The sequence below is a fragment of the Hyalella azteca genome, unplaced genomic scaffold (assembly GCF_000764305.2).
Source record: "Hyalella azteca isolate HAZT.00-mixed unplaced genomic scaffold, Hazt_2.0.2 contig2418, whole genome shotgun sequence".
Taxonomy (NCBI): domain Eukaryota; kingdom Metazoa; phylum Arthropoda; class Malacostraca; order Amphipoda; family Hyalellidae; genus Hyalella; species Hyalella azteca.
The window spans coordinates 103,357-121,335 of record NW_025932694.1 but is presented as its reverse complement, the minus strand read 5'-3'; the positions used below and the strand labels follow the sequence as shown (position 1 = coordinate 121,335).

Genomic DNA, 17,979 nt, shown 5'->3' with positions numbered 1-17,979 from the left:
TTTATAATCAATCTCAGAGTGCCACCCATATGGGCTAATAGAGGAAAATGAAAATTGATGTGGGTTACATAGCACAAGAACCATATTACCAGTTTGACTGAAAATAAATTAATAAAACGGCAAAATTGAGTATATAAAGCTTTGACCTGTCAAAGTGGCAAGATGTCGGAGCTGCAATGCTGAAGAGGTTTTATTTGCATTGAGGGTAAATGGGACCTTGAACTTTTTCTCTGTCTTATAGTTGGCATTCTATAAATACCCATATACTATATATAGTATCTGTTTTTTACTTCGGTAATTTGAAGTTTGATTATAATTCAGAATTGGCAAACACTAGCTGTCTGACCACAGCTTTGAGTAACTTTTGGCACTAAGACTACAAATTTGACAAAAATGTTAGACCGCTTTCGAAGTATTTTGTGAATGCAAGACCAAAGTGCAGTAATCTAGATATTGCCAAAATAAATAACATATAAGCTATTAAATTAGAAATGTTCTCAGAGTACCTATATTATTTTGCAGCCACAAGACTGTAAAGTACCTAGGACAAAACATAGAATTAGGATGATCATGACTAATGGTGGCCATTATTACACTTCTCTAAATATTGCAATTTATGATGAATAAGGCTAATGGGGAATATATAATCAATAACTATTTGGAATGAATGGTTGCCAAGTTATTTTTAATGCATAAAATCTATTGATTTACTATATTTCTTCTACTTACAGTTTGAATCATGGGGTACACAAACTACGTAAAAGCCTATGTCACCTATGGCTTTTATTTGTATGCAGCACTGATAGTTGCTATTGGTGAGTAAATGAAGTTTTCACAATTGTTTCTGATCAAATTGTTATATATTGCAGCTCTGATGTTACCAGCTTTATTTTCCTGCACATCAATACTGACAAATTCATTGTGAGGAAATAGTAAGATCAATAATTTTTTCTAATTATTTTATTTTTCATAAAAAATTCTAGGATAAACAGGTAGCTAATGTGACAATAACTTGTATGTATAAGTTTTTAATTATTACTAAGGCAGTTGTCAAATGTGTCTCAATGATGGCCAAAAAAGTACCTATGTAGTATTAAAATAGTGGGGGCATTGAATTTGAAAAACTTTTTCCAAAACTAAATGATTTTACAGTCATGGCCAAAATCTAGAGGTTAGTCAAAATATTTAATAATATCCAATTATAATATTCACTAAGTATATCTCAATAACAAGTTTCTCCATGTTTGATTGGTGTTCCTATGTGAGTTATTTGTCCTCATAATAACATTTCTGTTATCTTTTGTAATCTGGTCTCTTTTTCCACAGCTATTGGTTACACCATAACTGACCAAGGAGAGCGTATTGACATAGGATGGTTCCTCGAAGGAATATCTCCATACATGTGGGCCTCCGTGGGCATTGGTCTGGTGGTTTCACTCTCTGTAGTAGGAGCTGCTGTGTAAGTATTATGAATCATATGAATTTAGTGTAACTATACTTTTGATAAACATAGTTTTTGCCTTTTTGAAAAATAAATTGTTAGCTAATTTGAATTACTGTGATTAGCTAAGCCTGTGATTAGATGCTTTACCTGCAATTTGTTTAAATTTTTTTTTTGTACATTAAAGATTTTTCTACCATTTCTTTCCAAATCCCTTCTTTTGGGGCAGCTGTAAAAGTTCTTCCTTTTTTATGGCTAACTTTGATTACATGTTGAAGTTGATGCTGAATTTTAATATCATCTGTTGATTTATTTTTAGCATTAATTTCTTTGTCAGAATGGCTGATACCATCCTTAGGGATTACCAATATTTTCATCACTTATGGTGACTGTAATCCTTTTGCAGTGGCATCCACACAACAGGAGTGAGCATCATAGGAGGCGGTGTTCGAGCTCCTCGCATCAAGACCAAGAACTTGGTCTCTGTCATCTTCTGTGAGGCTGTGGCTATCTACGGTCTTATCATTGCTATTATCCTGGCTGGAGTTCTTGGCGTGAGTCACCTGACTATTATTTATACACGACTTCACTTGTCTTTTACTAAGATGTTGAAATTTGAGTACTCAAAATACATTGGTATTATGCATTAATTTTTTTCTTTTTGAAAGTGCTTCAATGGAAAGCAAAGACCCCATCATGACCCAAATTCAAACACCGCGATTAGAAATACAAAAAAAAAATCATTTACAAACATTTGTTTTGTCACTGGTTTGAGCTTCACGAAGTTCTTCAACCACCGTACAAGAACCAGTTCAATTCGCCTTATTCATTTCAACTATATCTTTTCTTTATATCCTAATCTGAGTAATTATAATTGGTCTAACCCCCGTCTCATGTCTCACTAGGAATACCCTGCTGTAGTGGACCAGGCTACCTATGAGACGTTCAAGAACAACCTGTTCTCATCTTACCTGATGTTCGGGTGCGGCATCACTGTGGGTTTGACTAACCTCTTCTGCGGCCTATCCGTGGGCATGGTGGGCAGCTCTGCCGCCCTGGCCGATGCTGCTGACCCCTCACTCTTTGTCAGGATCCTCATTGTCGAAATTTTCGGCAGTGCCATCGGTCTTTTTGGCCTCATCGTTGGCGTACTTCAGGTAAGTTTTTTGTAACAATTGATTTTTTTCCGCCTCACGATCTGGCTTGTCTCTTGAGTATTTTAGATATTTATAATTATTCTTTATTTGCATAGAATACCAGAAGAATTAAACGTCAAAAGAGGTGCTAAAGGTTACAAGTTATTGTGGATAAGCTAATGATCTTCACAGGAAAAAAAACTATTAAAAATTTGTAATAAACAACTTGTCTTATTCTTTAATAATACCTAATCGCAACAGAAAACAGCCGGTCACTAAAATAAGAGAATCCAATTGAACCAATGTAAACTGATAGCAGTGTTACGTACACTATTAAGTTTTTTTTTACATAGAGAATATCTATATTAATCCCACTGTATATAGATGTCTATATACAGTACGTACTCAATATATAATTCCCCATTTATAACTTCATGGTTATGGATTCTCCATGGTAATATATCTCGTTTTTAAATTGAAGATGGTTAATGATTATTATTACTGACCAAGATTCCGAGAAGAACTGCAGGAGCGGTATGCAATGCATTTATATCTAAGTATCTTCATCTTAATTACTTTTCTCTTGAGAGGATGAATCTGGTCTGGTGGCGTTATCGAATATGGCCAAGACTGAATACTAGATCTTATATTTGCTCAGTACATCGTTGCTTCTTATTTTTTATCAGTTATTCGCGGAAAAGTATTTTGTTTCTTTTCAGGATGCAACTTAATTATGACCTCTAAAATTGAGTTCATAGTCTGACAATGAGTCTGGTTTTTGGTGATTTGGAGGCTAATCTTCCATTGTTATAATTGCTATTTTGGTTAAACAAGTGTTATTTGTAAATCCCATATTTACATTGAAAGCATACCCTAATAAATCTGTTCTTTTGTGATCAAGCCTGATTCATTATATTGATGCAATATTCTATGGGACTGAGAGGTAACTGCGTTTTTGTTAGTCAAATTATAAACCATATACATTTGTTGCAGGTGTCCAAAGCCAAGATGGGCGACTCCTCGTAAGAAGCGACACTATCGATGCGGCGAGCAGCCACAAAACTCGTGCATAACATCGTGTTTTAAAGTAACGAATCATGATACATTTGAGAATAGCTACATGCAGTAGCAAAGCATCAGTCATGCTCAGTGCACGGTATTAAGGTAACTATCCTCCTCTAATCGTACTTTTTTTTTGCTCTGTGACTGGTTGCCAATTTTAGCGTCAGTGGAGCTCGGAATTTCTTGCGATGTGCTCGCACACTAAAGCGCATCACCAGTCGAAATTAACTCTCCAATTCCAATCTTTGGTCATTGTTGCTGCTGCGTTTGGCGGCTCTTGAAGCTTGCACAAGTATAAAGACATTCCGCAATTGTGTAGCCCTTAATATTTGTTAGCTATCACTGTAGTGAATATTTAAATCAGTGTTGGGAAGTTGCGCCCATCGCGTCTAACGCTGCATCAGCCCTTAATCGGGCAGAGTCAAGCAAATTCAGAAAAGCAGTTTATTGAAGTGCCCAATCGCGGTTGATGTAGTTAATTCCAAGATGATTGTATTGATATATTTAACTTATTGAATATTATTGCCCGAATGGAAGTGACGCCTTTCAGGCTAGAAAGATCCCTTATAACTTAGCTCCTAGTTGTTCTTCCTTGGTGATATCTCGTCATTTACTCGTGTACATGCCTATGGTTAGCTTAGTTCGGTGAATTGTATGATCATTTATTTATCCCGTATGAGTTGTGTATATTAAATTAGTCTCGATGAATATTGACTTTTAAATGTTTAACCTATACAATATGTAAATGATTGACGTCTTAGAAAGATTGCAAGGCAGTCAAGATTTCTCACGAATCAAGAGTTTAGAGGTTAAACGGAAACAAACGTACTGGGAACATTGTTCAGCAATGACGAACAAAACAATTTAAGAGTATGATTGTGATCTCTTGAACGCTACCAATAATTATCGAAAACATCTTCTCGTAGAACATAGAACCGATAATCAAATTTCGTGCGACTTAGTTCTGCTGATGACTGCTTCAGAAAAAGTTTTGCATGATTTTACATGGAGAAAATTCTTAATGCATGTGAAGGTTTATAATTAAAAATTTGTCATTATCAAGGCGACTTGTCATGAGTTTCTCTCGGGAGCATTGAGGAGTATTCCAACAGCGCGTGACCACGAATAAACGGATACATGATCGTTTGCAAATGGCGATGAGCACCACGTACGTTTCTTTTCAACGAATACAAATAAGAGGCTTCAATAGCTACCCACGTGATACGTCTAACCTCAAGGCGTAGCGCATTTCATAGTGATGTCGGCGCTGAAGTGACCTGTCGTGGATTCATGACCTTTAGTTACGTGACTTATTCACAGATCTAAAAACAGGTCCTTTGACCGATCTTTAAAGAACGACGTTGGTTTGAAATAGTTAATAGACTTCCACCAGCTCCGTATGGTGCTAGACTTTTCATGTCTGAACATATATTTATCCACAGCTTTATCTAGTCTGTTCTTGAACGCATTCATACTCGGAGCGTCAACGATGTAATCGAGGAGGCTGTTCCTCACGTTGGTGACTCGAAGCGAGGAGAAGTGTTGCGCGGATGAGTTGCAAAGCAGTTTAGTGTTGTTTTTTTTTTCAAATTCTAGTAATTCTTTTGGGATCTTGTACAAACTATGAGCATACGTGTATACTCGAATTATTAGATCTCTCATTAGGATGGACAACAGCACAACACGTTCGCTCACAGCCTAACACATCCAATATCAGAACTTCGCCAAAGCCGACGGAGATAATTCGTTTAGACACTTGTTCATATGCGCATTTTAAACACAATACACAACAGTAGCATTTCAGAAATTGGTTCGGTGTTTCCCATTTTTACGTCTCTGCGTTCACTTTTCTTGAATTAAAGGTAATTCAAATTACAAAGTGAAAACAGCCGATAAGATCATAGAATTGCCAGATTGGGATGGAGTACAAAGAAAAGCATAGTTATTCAAATTTGAAGATTCTTGTAGATGATTGTAACTAAAGCAGAGAAAATGAACCTTCTGATAGTTGATGTTTTAGTAGAGGCAAAGACGTTTTCTCGTAACGTGTCCAAAAATGATAAGTTTCCAGCTAATATCAAACGCGATACTTTGACCACTGAAGCCCAAAACTCTCCCACGATTATTTACCACGAAAATGTTGGCGTTGACTATAGATTGACGAAACTTGAACGGTAAAAACGCCGATGGTCAAGTTATTATGGAGCGAATTTCTTGCATTGACTGTGGAACAAATTAATTTATATGCTGCGCAATAAATGGAATAACGTAAAGGAATAAAAAATTTTTTGTTAACGTACGAATTTCAATGACGTCCTAACTGCAGAGACAAGTTTTCAGTTAACAAGGAGGCATACGATTCGCGAACTAATCACGCACCATTTGATAACACAAACTACAAAATAGCATCATTTGCGGCCGGCATCTTTAACTACATTCCAAATCAATTCCAATATATTAGATCCAATAATAATTCTATACTGCCACCTATGCTCTTCTCATCAATACGATATTCTTCGTCAGACGTGAGCACGTTTCATTTTCAATATCTGATTGACGGCTGGAATTGCAACGAGAGGAGTGAACACAAATCATTGAAATAGAAAGTCTACATCAATTTGAACCAAGACGCTAACTCCCTAAAATAATTGATCAATGCTCCTTTATAACTCGACAGCAAAACCATACATATTAAAGAACATTGCAGAATTTAACGTTTATAAACCGACTCTAATATTCGGTCGCATACGATAAAATTTCAAGTAAAGCATTAACAGCCAATCTATTCCTCGAGGCTAACGACAACGAGGTCGAATATTTCAAAATCTCTCCATGCATTTGCGGTACCGAAAAATATTCTGGAACTTTAAGTGCCGCCAAGCTCCACCAAAGGCTTGCATTCAGCAGAATATTTTCAGCAGGAATCTGCTAAGAACTGCCAGCCTACATCAGGTTCTGTTTTCTGCATAAGCTGCACCTTCATCATGGCCTTGGACGAACAATAGCTTCTTCGTTTGACAATCAGATCAACTTCTTCGCCGAGGGTCCAAAAAAAGTCGAATTCATGGATAAGGTACATTTTATCACAGATTTTTACTTGGGCACCACACGTTACACGTAATTTCACTTACCTGCAGTCCGTAGAACCCAGAACTGAATGGAAAGAGGACTATCAAGCATGGAAAGCTGTACAAAAATCGAATCGAGATGAAGCGTGAATCAGTAAGTTTGAGTTTTAAGATAACGTGCAACAGCTTTCAATGCAAGACGAGACCATCTTCCCATTGCGGTTCTCGATGGTCTTCCGGAATGCAAGCAATTCTAGAGACTTGAGCCCTCTATCGTGTAGCTGAATCAGAAAACGAGTCAAGATTGATTCTCGAAATTACCCGTTACGAAATAAACAGCACCGACGATTGCTCAAAGTGGCTCTAGAATTACCTTCGAGTCCAGTCAGTTGAGGGTAAGGGAAATAATATTCGAAAAGATCACATCAGCGCCGAAGTTTATTAAGCAATGGAGCTGGCGTTGGAGGCAATCCTGGGCCACAGGTCAGCGCATTCCTTGGCGACGGGTCCCGTGATGGCTGAGCCTGCACAAGAACAAAATGCGTCAGTAAATAAGGCCAAATGTGCTCTTATGGAAGACTTCTTTCATACACGAATGGTAGATGTAACCGTAAAAACAGAAATTCAGCGCACTAATAATTGAGCAAACTTAAAATTCACAAAAAATATAAGGAAGAATAGGTGTTGCATTGTTCAATATACATATATTATATACTGAAATTAATTTTTAGTATGGGAGCTTTATTTTTCGAATCTTAAGAACTTCATTGAAATCTTCTAAGCAGAAAACATTGAAGAAAGCGAGTGCACACGACAATAGACCATAAATGTCAAGTACTGTAGCGAAATTGTTAAAAATCTACACAGGAGTAGACTCGTGAGATTCCGCTTTCAATCTCCTTCAACACGACGACCGAAGCAGATTAAATCTGCCTCGGCGCTTTGTGGAAGGTTCAAGCCACAATAAAAAAATTAAATACAAATAAATAAACAAAATATTACAGCATACTCCGCACTATTGCATACTGCAATCGCAAGTTAAACTTAATTTGGAACAGAAATGTACCAAGACTTTAAAGCTAGCAGAGAAGCAAGCTTGTGAGATCCTGCTATTAATTTTCTTCAACACGACGACCAGCAAAAATATAATTAATTCTGGCGCTTTGTGGAAGAATACACTAGATATTTTCAATGGAATTGAGATAATTAGGAAATATAAAATTAATTATTGCACATTACTCAAAATCGGGAGCACCTACTAGCACGGCGTGATCCGGGTCCAACAACTATGATATGCATTTTAAATTTTCACATCGCATTCAAGAAAATTAGATTTTTTGATTTTTGATCCATACGTTCAGCATAACTGCACCTGATATCCTCGCTCTCGAGCATCATAACTCAATGAATGAGTTATGATGATTATGATAACGAGACTCAATGAGCACCTGAGTTAGCAAATCATCGTGTAGAACGAAGTAACGTGCAATAAATTCTAAAATCATTATAAGAACTTGCTGGTTGTTGAAAACAAATGTTATCGACTTATCGTTGACGTAAAGACAATTAATATCCTTCGCTCACCCTTCATTTCTCCTTTAACGTTGACAATAACACCAGCATTATCTTCGAAGTTGATGAATGTGCCATCCTTCCTCCTGAACATCTTCCTCTGTCTGATGATGACGGCGGGATGCACTTTCTTCCTTAGCTCAGGTTTGCCTTTCTTCACCGTGGCAGCAATAATATCGCCCACACTGGCGGCGGGTAGTCTGTTCAGGCGACCTTTGCGGCCCTTCACGCTGATCACGTACAAGTTCTTAGCTCCTGCACGTATGACAACAATGATTTTTTTCATCACGCTATTTACTAATTATGAATAGGAGAATAAATCTCTTACAATCACTGAAATATTCCGCTTGTTCTAGGTCCCTTGAGAGTGATCCAAACTTCATAAAGGAAAGTATTTATTCTAGATTCTTAGCTTTGATCATCATATCTGAGAAGTTCTCAGCTGCAAAGCACTGACATGCACATGGAAATATAAATTAAAACAATTATTTTATGGGTTGGTTTACAAGAGCAATAGAATTGCAACCTTTCACAGTTTGCATTCAGTTTACACACGTTTCACCATTTGACCTAAATTAAATTTGCACATATGTCTCACCGTTATTTTCAATTTGATGTATATCAACATAATATAAAATTATAACAAAAAGTGCATAATCACTAGAAGTAAAACAAATATCCTAGAGTCAGACCTGTGTTATCAGCACAGTTGACGACGGCACCAACTGGCAGACCAAGAGTCACTCGGAACTTGCCTCCTGCTGCTCCTCCTCTTCCTGTGAAGTGAAGCTTGTTAGCGCCATGATGAATTATTTGGTAAAAAATATTCAATTTGCATGCCACAGCTCATTATATTTACACAGATACAGCTCATTATATTTACACAGATACTTAGCAAAGGCTGGTAGTTAAAATAACTGAAATCCTCTAGAACCGTATCATTTTTAAACCTACAATGCACTCTAGGGAAATTTTCCAGGTGGGGTTTTCTGGGACCCAACCGGTTGCTTAAGCAAAAAAAATTGCTTTCATTGATTTGGCATAAATTTGTTTTCTACTTAAAGATGGCCTGCAATACAAGCCTGAATATTATTGTGTATAAGAATCTGAAGCATTTTTTACAGAGGGCAGATGTATACATATTTTGAGTTAATTTCCTAGTGCAAATCAATTTCTTGAGATATTTGATCATTTTTTACCAATATATTTTTTTTTAAATGCTCAATGATGAGGATGCTTCACATTCCAGAGTGGAATTGGTTGATAAATTAAATATTTAATCATTGATATCTCTTCTCTAAGAGTACTTTACAATAATTTTATATAGGAACGCAAAATCAAGCAAATGGTTTTCCAGAAACCATCAAATTAACGAGTTTTTTTCAGAAACCATCAAATTCACCGATCTAGTTAATTTTATTCAATAATGCTGGTATCCACAATACTTTACAAGTCTACTCATAGTTATCCAAAAGAAATAGTCTAAAAAAAGTCAGCATTGCCACATGTTTGAGGGTGAAGTGTTTGAAGGGTAATGAATAGTAAGTCACGAGAGAAAATAATTCACTTTGTACTATCTCAACCATTCCTATGGCCCTTGCTCATTAGCTTAAACAAGAATTGAGAAGACTGGCAATTTCTCTTGGTTATCCATGAAGCCATTGCTTATACCCACAATTTTTTATTTCAAATTGTTCAAGATTTTTTTTTGATTGGTAATGAATTGGGAAATTTAAATATTTTAGAGTTCATATCAGATAGATCTTCAAAGTAAAAATTAGACCAACACTTCAAATTTATAGCCATTTTAGAAGCAAGCAATTGAGCCAGCATCAGCCATCAGTCAGATAATATTGGACAGAATTTTGGGGAAAAATCATTTTGCAGGGGATTTTCAAAAAAATAGGGGGCAAAAAATGTGCATATCTTCTTTAAGATTACAAAAAAATCAAGCAAATTGGTGAAATTCTTTGCAAGAATATTTTTTTGTTACCCTTATAAGTGGCTTCAACTCAATTTTCCCATTATTTGTGTTAGGGGCCAGACTGTCATCAAAGCAAATTTTGTATAACAATATATAAAATTGGAACTTGAATTTATATACATCTTAGTCAAATATCACAGCATTTTACAATCAACATTCAAGGTAATATATTTTTTGCTTAATAATTTGACAAAATAAAATACAAATCAACATCAATACAATGCCACTCTAGCCTGGAAAATTGGGCAGCAGCCTACCACTAAAGACTAAAATGCCAGTGCTTGCTGTCAGAACTTTCTTATTGCCCTTTAACAATTTCTCTAGTCAAAATTATGGAAAATTGCCAATTTTTGCCCACAATATTCTGACCACCAGGAAAATGATCTATTAATGAGAAATTCATTGTACATTTGTAAGATTGGAGACACTGGATTCTTTGGAAGTGTTGTCTTTAAAAAGTAATTTTTAAACGCATATTATTAAACCTACAATGCACTCTAGAGAAATTTTCCAAGTGGGGTTTTCTGGGACCCAACAGGTTGCTTAAGCAAAAAAATTGCTTTCATTGATTTGGCATAAATTTGTTTTCTACTTAAAGATGGCCTGCAATACAAGCCTGAATATTATTGTGTATAAGAATCTGAAGCATTTTTTACAGAGGGCAGATGTATACATATTTTGAGTTAATTTCCTAGTGCAAATCAATTTCTTGAGATATTTGATCATTTTTTACCAATATATTTTTTTTTAAATGCTCAATGATGAGGATGCTTCACATTCCAGAGTGGAATTGGTTGATAAATTAAATATTTAATCATTGATATCTCTTCTCTAAGAGTACTTTACAATAATTTTATATAGGAACGCAAAATCAAGCAAATGGTTTTCCAGAAACCATCAAATTAACGAGTTTTTTTCAGAAACCATCAAATTCACCGATCTAGTTAATTTTATTCAATAATGCTGGTATCCACAATACTTTACAAGTCTACTCATAGTTATCCAAAAGAAATAATCTAAAAAAGTCAGTATTGCCACATATTTGAGGGTGAAGTTTTTGAAGGGTAATGAATAGTAAGTCAGGAGAGAAAATAATTCACTTTGTACTATCTCAACCGTTCCTATGGCCCTTGCTCATTAGCTTAAACAAGAATTGAGAAGACTGGCAATTTCTCTTGGTTATCCATGAAGCCATTGCTTATACCCACAATTTTTTATTTCAAATTGTTCAAGATTTTTTTTTGATTGGTAATGAATTGGGAAATTTAAATATTTTAGAGTTCATATCAGATAGATCTTCAAAGTAAAAATTAGACCAACACTTCAAATTTATAGCCATTTTAGAAGCAAGCAATTGAGCCAGCATCAGCCATCAGTCAGATAATATTGGACAGAATTTTGGGGAAAAATCATTTTGCAGGGGATTTTCAAAAAAATAGGGGGCAAAAAATGTGCATATCTTCTTTAAGATTACAAAAAAATCAAGCAAATTGGTGAAATTCTTTGCAAGAATATTTTTTTGTTACCCTTATAAGTGGCTTCAACTCAATTTTCCCATTATTTGTGTTAGGGGCCAGACTGTCATCAAAGCAAATTTTGTATAACAATATATAAAATTGGAACTTGAATTTATATAAATCTTAGTCAAATATCACAGCATTTTACAATCAACATTCAAGGTAATATATTTTTTGCTTCTTAATTTGTCAAAATAAAATAACAAATCAACATCAATACAATGCCACTCTAGCCTGGAAAATTGGGCAGCAGCCTACCACTAAAGACTAAAATGCCAGTGCTTGCTGTCAGAACTTTCTTATTGCCCTTTAACAATTTCTCTAGTCAAAATTATGGAAAATTGCCAATTTTTGCCCACAATATTCTGACCACCAGGAAAATGATCTATGAGATTTCTGCCAGATGAATTACCTCTTATAGCCTATAATTGTTAACAAAAATGCACGATCGGGCCGCATGATTTCAGATGTATAAAAAATTTGTCACATTGAAGCTGCAAGATTTCAGCAAAAAGTAGGAAAATTCTAATCCTGATTGGAGTCAGCACTGAGTTGATGGCAGCCTCCAATAGAATCTTTTATTTAATGCACAAAACTGAACCTGGAATATTTATCCAGCAGTATAAAGTATACAAGCCAAACCAGCTTTGTAAATTGTTACTAGGTTATAAACAAACACAGCATAAAAATTAAAATTCTGACCACTATTTTAGTTTAAAATGTTATCAACAAGCAATGAGTTAAGCACAGCAGTGACAGCACAACAGAATCTGATAAAGAGTCAAGTAGCAACTCTTGTGTTATCAAAGCCTCATGGTACAGTGAGTAGACCAGTAAAGTATTATGGTCTATGGATACCAGCAGTATCCTACTGACCCATAGTGGCAAACCAGAAATTTTTCAGAATCTGTTCATTTTTAATTTCCTCATTTACTGAATTGGGTAAACACCATATTCCAACACCTCAAGGACGTAGCAAGAAATAAACGGCTATAAATAGATCACTGTATGGCACAACTCAAGTTAGTTTAGTGGCCAAATGTTTACTAGCGCTTCAGCTATTTAGCTATCTCACACCGAAAGTCAAGATGAACATCACCATAAAGGTGGAAGGTCTCAATTATTCATCACCCACAAGGGGCAGAAGGTCTCAGATGTCCAGCCCGTTGAAGCTGGCTCAAAAGAAGCAGCGTTAGCATCTCAAAGAGACGAAGTGACAAGGAGAGACAGGTGAAAAGCAACAGAAACTAAGACACTTGAACAAGAGGTCGCTTACACGGGACGTCGGCCGCCCGCACGAGAGAGACANGCACTCACTTCTTTTATGAGGTCGTTTGTCAGTTGTCACGGGGGACGTAGCCCCTACCCATGCTGGTGTCCCGCTGACGACTGACGAGCGTCTGCTATTAGCTCTGATGAAATGAGTGCATGAGGGAACTGACAAAGGACTTATTCATCGCCTCGATAGCTTGACAGAATTTAGTATGTTCTATAATGGGACTAATAAAAACAACTTGGTGACGGATACTTGGTGAAACATTAGCTAATATATTGCATTCGAAGTTATTGTTGTATTAAAATTCTCTAAATTATTTATGGGATTGCACAAAATTTTGTTGTATATGCGCTTCTGGACATTTGTCTAACCTGCTTTTTGTGACGAGAACCGGAAATGATTTACAATGCTTGAAGGCTGGCTTCGCCGTTATAGATCGAAAACCGCAATCAACGAACTTTTTATTTGTCGAAAAATCATTTGCTTCTGTTGGGGAACGTTTTTCCGTGGTTGCATCTGTCTCTTATACACATCTAGATGTGTATAAGAGACATCTATCAGGGGAGTATAAATGAACTGCTAGGCGAGATACCTGAATTTATTTGGGGTTGAATTTTTATGTAATTGCTTCAATTTCACCTATCTAGCCTATAAAATTATTTTTTGCTAAAATGCCCAGCCTGACTCAGGTTTAAAATTTATAATCAACCAATTCAAGCCACTCAGGCTCAGCTCATCAATATGATCAATTTAATCACTAAGTCAAAATGTTTTACTCTATGTTGATATTTCAAGCTGCCATATCAATAAATTTTGCCAAAAGAACTCCTGAACCTTCATCTTCATGGCGGCAAAATGGCAGACCAGAGATTTTTTAAAAATCGTTTTATTTCAAATTTCATCTTCCACTCAAAAATTTAATAGATTAATTATGTATGCCAAAACTGTATTCAAGATTCTTACTGGCCAACTTAGGTTAGTTAGGTATACTATAGGTAGGAGTCAAAACTGAAGTTGAGGAAGGGTAACAAAAAATAATCCTTTGCCCTAGGCGGCTAGGCCTATGGCATTATTGGAACATCTGCAAGGCTTATTCACTATTAAACGTTGATCATCTCCAAATAAATTCTTAATATATAACATTACGGCATTACCTACAATACTTAGGAGTATTAATGTTACAGTGTTACTAACCTCGCTTAGACATGATGAACGGTTGAACTACTGCGACACCAACGACTATCCACGAAAGCAAACGATTCAAGGAAACAGCACGATGCCACGATCTACGCCGATGTTGCTGCACCGAACGGGAGTTATTTTCTATAGATCTGAATTCTAAATATCATGAACAATAAAAATTTTTCTATACCATTTAACTTGCGTTAGAAGTTAAATCCATAATACAAATTATTAATATTAAAATATTGAAATGATTCCTACGGTTTACTTTGAGTACATGTGAAATAAATATACCGATAAAATCGTATTTATCCATCAATCATAGAGGCCACAGCTCAATTAATGCCAATATAAGCGTTATTTGTTGCGAAAATGTTTGAACAGGGTGTAAATTCAGTTCTATCTTCGTTTATATTCAAAAATTTATTTCTGGAGCACTTTTTAAACTCAATCGACAATTCTACGGACTCGCCAGCGGACTCGCCTGCGGACTCGCGCAACTGGGCCACTCAACTCATAATTTCTTAAATACTCAACGGATCTGTATGAATTTTGGAATGTGAGTATTAATTATCGATACGCTGCCACAGGAATTATTTTAGATTTTTATATTTATTTTTTTAATTAAAACCAATAAACGTATTTTTTAAGCAACTGGGCCACTCATAATTCCTTCAATACTTAACGGATCTATATGAATTTTGGAATGTGAGTATTAATTATCGATACGCTGCCGCAGAAATTATTACAGATTTTTTACATGACTGATTATTAGGTTAGGTTAGGTTAAGTTGGGTTAGGTTAGGTTAGGAAATGATTCATGCAAAAATCTGTAATAATTCCTGCGGCAGCGTATCGATAATTAGTACTCACATTCTAAAATTCATACAGACCCATTAAGTATTTAAGGAATTATGAGTGACCCAGTTGCGCGAGTCCGCAGGCGAGTCCGCTGGCGAGCCCGTAGAATTGTCGATCGAGTACTTTTTAAAACGTCTTTAAAATCCTTACTAGATGTGTTATCAAAGCCTCATGGTACAGTGAGTAGACCAGTGAAGTATTATGGTCTATGGATACCAGCAGTATCCTACTGACCCATAGTGGCAAACCAGAGATTTTTCAGAATCAGTTCATTTTTAATTTCCTCGTATACTGAATAGGGTAAACACCATATTCCAACACCTCAAGGACGTAGCAAGAAATAAATGGCTATAAATAGATCACTGTATGGCGCAACTCGAGTTCCAATTGGTTTAAGTCACTCAAAACACCACACTATGAACCAGCAATGATGAAATGTCACAAACTGTTTCCATATTTATTTAAAAGCCTTTGGAATTCAAATCTACAAAATTGCTGAATTCCAACACTGCGTGTAACTAAATGCGGCTCATTGTGAGACAAATTCCGACAGCGCTTCAAAATCATAACTCTGACTGTCTGACTGTCAGAATTAGACCCCTGTCGTTTCATGTGTCTAAAACCCTCTCTTAAGTCAATCATCTATTAATTTAGGTATTTACCACTTAAAATCAGCAAATACAAGTATACTTAAAGGATTCCTAATAAATTCACAGCCTTGTTTTAAAGTCTCAAACCACAATATTTTTTCTACACAAACAGTTCATCACTATTTAGTAAAGCAAGGTCAACTATCAACTTTCATACGAGTTTCAATGTTCTCACTAGCTAACTTGGACTTTTGCTCTGCGGATCCTAACATTTTCCACTAGACCTAATGACAGGCTACTGTTTTGCGGAAATCTCGAGCGCAATGGTAGGTATGACATCACTATTTCAACCATCTCTGCATGCGTGGAACTAAAACCAAGCTTAATATAAAGGAAAAAGTTAAGGGGTGTCAGAATTACCAAGTGTCAGAATATGGTGTGTTTACCCTATTCAAACCAATAACTGATTTCTTTATGATAATGCTGGTATCCATCATCCATGATAGGCTAGAGTAACATAGTGGCAAACCAGAGCTTTTTTAGAATCAGTTCATTTTTAATTCCCTCATTTACTCAAGATTTAAACAATTTCTTAAGTATGATAATGCTGGTATCCAGGATACTTTACTGGTCTACCGTCTACTTATAGGACTCAAAAATGAACTTGAGGGAGAGTCTAAAAAACTCTCTGCTTTGCCACTATGTAGAGTAAACGCGGTATATTCCAACATTGTGGGTAATTCAGACACTTCTCAACTTTTTTCTTTATATTAAGCTTTGTCTTGGTTCCATGCATTCATTGATGGTTGAAATAGTGACGTCATACTATTGCGCACAATAATATTGCCAAAACACTAGGTCTGGGCCGTCTGGTGGGAAAATGTTAAGATCCAAAGAGAGAGTGCATGTCACCCAGTGAGAACATTCAAAAACGTGTCAAAGTTGATCATAAACATTGCTCTACCTAATAGTGATAAACTGTGTAGAAAGAATATTATGGTTTGACTTTTAAATAAGTCTGAATATATTAGGAATCCTTTAAGTATACTTGTATTTGCTGATTTCAAGTGGTAAATATATTAATAGATGATTAAGTTAAGAGATGGTTTTCGACACAAACTAATTCCAACACAGCTTGGAATTAGACACAAAAAAAAAAAAATTCCTTATATCTCTTAATTAAAAGCCTAATTAAGTAGTGTTCTAATTCACAGCTGTGTTGTATTCCATTTCCAATAGCTACAGCTCACAAAGCAATCCTTATTCAAACACATGAGGGTCAGTATTAAGAATTAGTTGAGTTTGAAGAGCGGCCAGAATTGGTCTCACAAAACGCCAAATTTAGTCACACAGCATCGGAATATATGGATTTGGTAGGTTTGCATTCTAAAGGCTTTAAATAAATATGGCAACAGTTTGTGCCTTCGTGCCGTTTCATTGTTGCTGGCGCATAGTGCCGTGTTTCAAGAGTGACGTGTGTAGTGTGCATAGGCTACTGAGATTTTCTTATAGCCATTCATTTTTTGCTACGTCCTTACTCCTTAATGTGTCTGAATATACTGCGTTTACCCTACTTTACTGGTCAGCAGTCTACTTAATAGTTATAGTAGGCCTACTCAAAATTGAACTTGAGGGAGTCTAAAAAACTCTGCTTTGCCACTATGTTAAACTGACCTACTCAAGTCAAGATATTGCTTCAAATCTAACAATCTAAGTAGACTAAATGAGCAAATTAAAAATTAACTGATGCTGAAGAATCTCTTGCCACTATGTTAAACTGACCCTACCTACTCAATACATTTTTTGCTACGTCCTTAATGTGTTGGAATATACCGCATTTACCCTATTTTACAAGTCACTGGTCAGCGGTCTACTTAATAGTTATAAGTTTATTAAGTTATAGCCTAGTAGACCTACCTAGGTTACTAGCAATACTAGGTACTCAAAATTGAACTTGAGGAAGTCTAAAAAAACTCTTCTTTGCCACTATGTTAAACTGACCCTACCTACTCAATTCAAGATACCTAGCTATTGCTTCAAATCTAACAATCTAAGTCTACCTAGGCTAAATGAGCAAATTAAAAATTAACTGATGCTGAAGAATCTCCAGTTTGCCTTTGCCACTAACCCAGTAAACCCACTATGCTATTTATAAGGCTAATTGAAGTATCATGGATACCAGCATCACCACTTCATAATTTCATAGGTATACCTAGATGTTGAATAAATTTTGAACTCTATCAGGGGAGTACTATAAATCAGAGTGGTAAATTATAAATGAACTGCTATG

At 35.8% G+C, this 17,979-nt stretch overlaps 2 protein-coding genes across 2 annotated transcripts; one reads left to right on the top strand and one right to left on the bottom strand.

Moving 5' to 3' along the window:
* Positions 1-728: 728 nt before the first annotated feature.
* LOC108683058 (V-type proton ATPase 21 kDa proteolipid subunit c'') lies at positions 729-4,347 on the top strand. The gene is made up of 5 exons (XM_018172335.1): positions 729-815; positions 1,327-1,459; positions 1,848-1,995; positions 2,347-2,598; positions 3,571-4,347. Exons 1-5 carry the CDS (start codon positions 740-742, stop codon positions 3,601-3,603), a joined length of 642 nt encoding a protein of 213 aa, XP_018027824.1. The 5' UTR covers positions 729-739; the 3' UTR covers positions 3,604-4,347.
* Positions 4,348-7,125: 2,778 nt separating this feature from the next.
* Positions 7,126-14,339, bottom strand: LOC108683057 (60S ribosomal protein L23). The gene is made up of 4 exons (XM_018172334.2): positions 14,251-14,339; positions 8,972-9,055; positions 8,292-8,534; positions 7,126-7,231 (listed from the first exon to the last, which is right to left on the bottom strand). The coding sequence occupies exons 1-4, from the start codon at positions 14,261-14,263 to the stop codon at positions 7,149-7,151; spliced, it is 423 nt and encodes a 140-aa protein (XP_018027823.1). The 5' UTR covers positions 14,264-14,339; the 3' UTR covers positions 7,126-7,148.
* Between the last annotated feature and the right edge of the window lie 3,640 nt (positions 14,340-17,979).